A 4,637-nucleotide genomic window follows, 5' to 3' on the forward strand; every position below is an offset into this window, starting at 1 on the left:
CTTAAACATGGTCATAAAGGTAGCTTATTCACTAGTTCTGTAGAACCAAGTTATCACTTAAACATGGTCATAAAGGTAGCTTATTCACTAGTTCTGTAGAACCAAGTTATCACTTAAACATGGTCAGAAAGGTAGGTTATTTACTAGTTCTGTAGAACCAAGTTATCACTTAAACATGGTCATAAAGGTAGGTTATTTACTAGTTCTGTAGAACCAAGAACCAAGTTATCACTTAAACATGGTCATAAAGCTAGGTTATTTACTAGTTCTGTAGAACCAAGTTATCACTTAAACATGGTCATAAAGGTAGCTTATTCACTAGTTCTGTAGAACCAAGTTATCACTTAAACATGGTCATAAAGGTAGGTTATTTACTAGTTCTTTAGAACAAAGAACCAAGTTATCACTTAAACATGGTCATAAAGGTAGCTTATTCACTAGTTCTGTAGAACCAAGAACCAAGTTATGACTTACCATCTGTTAATGTTCCAAGCGGCCAGACAAGGTCTGAAAGTGGAAGAATCCAGCGAGAAAATCAGTTTATGTACGGAATTTAGGAGTCTGTACAGTTTTAAAAGTTTACTAGTCCAGTTTTAATGATAATTAAGCGAAGCTGAACAATCTATTATATCTACGAACAGAAAATTACGAGTTTTCACGTAAATAAATTATACTTCGTATTAAAAAGAAATGTATAATCCAATAACAACAACATATAGAATATAGGTTACGTTTGTACTAGAAGAGACCTGCAAAGCATTTGGGATCAAATTAGTATCTTTACTGCAACATTACTTCTTTAAATACAGGATTTCTAGAATTATACAAAAGAATCCTAATGGCAGACACCGAAATCTGTAAGTCTACTTGTCTTAGGCCTAACATTTGCTTAGCCTTTTTTGAGTATGGCCTACTTTCGATAAAGAGATAAATTAACACCGTAACTTGTGTACGTTTTTTTGCTTTAGTTTTGTTAGGGCTAAACTTTATCGTAATTAATACTATCAATAAATAAACTTATAATGTTATTCTACGACCTAACGTTAGACCTTTTTAAAACGTTGATAAGCTTTTAACAAGTTGTACAGAATGTCTACTAAAGTATATTTACATCCGCCTTTTGTTTGCATCCGTGCGCATGCGCATTTTTTATGCGCCTTTTCAGGACGAAAAAAAACTGAGTATTATTATAATAGATTTGGCGGCGAAAGTGCTAATGAGGGATCTTTCAATAGTACAATAGGTTAGTTTAAGGCAACACTACAATGACAATTATTCCAGAATAACTGTTGAGAATTAATAAAGGTATTCAAAGTTTAATCATCGTGATTTGATTTTAGTGAAAAAGTATAAAGGTTTCATCTAACAGAGCCTTGTTATTTTTCCGTTTTAATTACATGTGAACTACGTCCTCTCATAAAAAAATCGACATTTTGAAAATTTCACTAACTCCTACAATTGTTCGTGCACCCAAACTTTCCAATGGTTGAACTAAGCACGTGAAACTGAGTACGAAACATTTAAAACACTGAGGACGTCATTTAGCTAATGGACTAACGCGGTTCTTTTGTTGCAGCTCTAAAACAAAAATAATCTTTTATACCAATGTCTTAAGATTTTGTGTACTACCGCTAGGGTTAACGTTGTTTGGTTTTTCCGTTAGCTTGTACTATCAACACTTTCATTATAACCACCGTGCCCTATTCTGAAGACAACTTTCGTTAAGCCTAATCTCCGGTTCGTTGGGAAATCATAGCTAATTTTAAACAATTGTAACATAACGTAAAGAGTGGATTTTCTTCTAATATCAGTAGCTTCATGACCTAGTTTAGTGACAAAAGTACGTGTTGGTATAATATTTTAAATTAACCGTAAAAATAACTAGTCAGAGGTAATTATCGCAAGAGAACATATCTGACAAGTCGGCTTGAGCTAGCTTACCGAATGCCCCTCTGCCTGATCCTCTGCCTCGTACAACGGCGTTAGGCATCATGACTTCTTTAGGTTGAGCTTTCTTACATTCAACCTGCAACAATATTCAGGTTTTAAGTCGATACACCAGAGCAACGAGATATTTCTTTTTAAATAAATAATATTAAGTTACAAGATATAAATGTGAAACCCACATTAATCGATCATTCTAGAATGTTGAGAACAATTAACAGATTAAATCATATAAAATTATAATATTTTAGTAAACTAAAAAATACAAACAAGTGTTAATCTCTCACTGCAATCTGCTGAGAAAACTGGTAACTAATGATGGAACATACTAATCGATTATTTCAGAGTGTTGAGAAATAAGGGAATACACTAATCGATTATTTCAGTGTGTTAAGAAAACTGGTAACAAATGATGGAACATACTAATCGATTACTTCAGAGTATTAAGAAAACTGGTAACAAATGATGGAACATACTAATCGATTACTTCAGAGTGTTAAAAAACTGGTAACAAATGATGGAACATACTAATCGATTATTTCAGAGTGTTAAAAAAACTGGTAACAAGTGAGGCAACATACTAATCGATTACTTCAGAGTGTTAAAAAACTGGTAACAAATGATGGAACATACTAATTGATTATTTCAGAGTGTTGAGAAATAAGGGAATACACTAATCGATTATTTCAGTGTGTTAAGAAAACTGGTAACAAATGAGGGAATACATTAATCAATTATTTCAGTGTTTTAAGAAGACTGGTAACAAATGAGGGAACGTACTAATCGATTACTTCAGAGTGTTAAGAAAACTGGTAACAAATCAGGGAAAATAATAATAATATATTACGAAAGCAGTGGTAGTTCGTCAAATAAAACATAAACTATTAGATCCATATCTTGAGATTTTCATGTACTATGTTAACCGATTACTTTAATATATATTGAGATTCAGAGTATCACACAGTCTCTTCGTCTCGTGTATTTCTTCCCTTCCCTGTGAAGTGTGAACGTGAACATCGTCAGCTAGTCTACTTCTCAACAACACATCAAGTGTGCAAGCTCAAATCTTTAGCTACGATTAAAGGATTCCTTTTTTCTTAGTCCTTTCAATCAACTGTGCGATTTCCTGTACACGACAAACGCTGTCCTGTCCGAAAAGTTTAATTAATTGGGCTACGATTTAAGTGACTCTAACAGTGGGTGTGGTTTAGGCCTGATGCACCGTCAACCCCTCGATTAGATGGCTAGCCCATCACTCACTAATATTTCTTTTGTCTGGCGTGTACTTTTAATCTATCTCCGGATAAATGGAGTGAGTCCTTTTAATTCATCTCACTGTCCGAAATGTCATTACTAAGTGACAACCTTTACCAATATTTACTGAAAGGTTTTTATATGATAAGATTTTGAACATTGTGTTTTCTTCTGTTACTTAATATCGCATTACAGATATCGAGGTAGGAGACTAATGAAAATTATGTTAGGGTTAAAAATGTCCTTAGCGAGGTTAACGGCAAAAACTACCGATTGAAACATAATTTGTTAGTTTTTATTTAAATATCATAGAACCCCCTGGATTTTAGCGTTGTGAATCCCTAAACTTACCACTTGTTCCACCAGGTGGACTAAATAAATAGAAAACCAGAACAAAGAAGAAATCGGTACTCACCATTTTGTTGTTAATTTCATGAAAATGAATTTCACAGATTTTGTCCACAACGTCTTCGTTTTCGAATGTAACGAAACCAAAACCTAAAAAAAAAGACAAGAAAATAATGTCGTGCAACAGCCCTAGAAATAACATATTGTTATTAAAATCTTTTTCAAGCCTAAAACATAGAACAAGACAATCAGTTTTCGAAAGAAATGACAGGCGCGTTGGCTAAATATGACGAGAACGACGACGTAAATTGGTGACAAAATTTGAAATTATTTCACCAGATGGAAAGAACGAGTCCCACGTGTTTACTTTGCACTTTGCTCATACAATTTACACTCACACTACGAAAAGATGAAGGAAATTATTTTGCATCGTTCCAACATTACGGAGCCATTGCCTATATATCCATTATATTAGTATTCCAATTGGCGTAATTCGCAACTGAAAAAAACAAAACAAAAAACTAATTTAATGTTTGCGCATGCTCACAGGAAAAAAGTTTTCAGAAAGTCGGTAGTCTCTTTCAACTACTTCGACCGGATAACATTTGTTCACGAAACAGAGATTAAAATGTCGAATCTGTATTAGGATAAATCATCACGAAACGTTTGATGTTAGCACTAATCAACAGTACGATATTAAGCGATTATTTTAAACAACATCGTGACCACTAATACGTGTAAAATCACGGTATATAAATGTGAAAATACGTAAATCAACTTCTAATAAACTGTTTCACTCCTCTCTCGTTCTACGTTAATCAGCATCCAATGAACTGATTTAACGTAGAACGAGAGAGTAGTGAACCAGTTCATTAGAAGCTGATTAACGTAGAACGAGAGAGTAGTGAACCAGTTCATTAGAAGCTGATTAACGTAGAACGGGGGAGCAGTGGACCAGTTCATTAAAAGTTGATTAACGAAGAACGAGAGAGTAGTGAACCAGTTCATTAGAAGCTGATTAACGAAGAACGAGAGAGTAGTGAACCAGTTCATTAGAAGTTGATTAACGATAAACGAGAGAGCAGTGAACT

The 4,637-nt window shown here is 33.9% G+C and overlaps 1 protein-coding gene across 1 annotated transcript in view; it reads right to left on the bottom strand.

The window, feature by feature from the left end:
* LOC111083448 (RNA-binding protein Musashi homolog Rbp6-like) overlaps positions 1-3,692 on the bottom strand; it is a 15,993-nt gene extending 12,301 nt beyond the window's left edge. The window contains exons 1-3 of the mRNA XM_022379970.1: positions 3,614-3,692; positions 1,942-2,026; positions 475-507 (exon numbers count right to left, since the gene is read on the bottom strand). Of these exons, the coding sequence (XP_022235678.1) occupies positions 475-507; positions 1,942-2,026; positions 3,614-3,616 (121 nt within the window). The 5' untranslated portion in view covers positions 3,617-3,692. The remainder of the gene's footprint in view (positions 1-474; positions 508-1,941; positions 2,027-3,613) is intronic.
* Positions 3,693-4,637: the final 945 nt, after the last annotated feature.

Source organism: Limulus polyphemus, unplaced genomic scaffold, assembly GCF_000517525.1.
Source record: "Limulus polyphemus unplaced genomic scaffold, Limulus_polyphemus-2.1.2 Scaffold9565, whole genome shotgun sequence".
Lineage (NCBI taxonomy): Eukaryota > Metazoa > Arthropoda > Merostomata > Xiphosura > Limulidae > Limulus > Limulus polyphemus.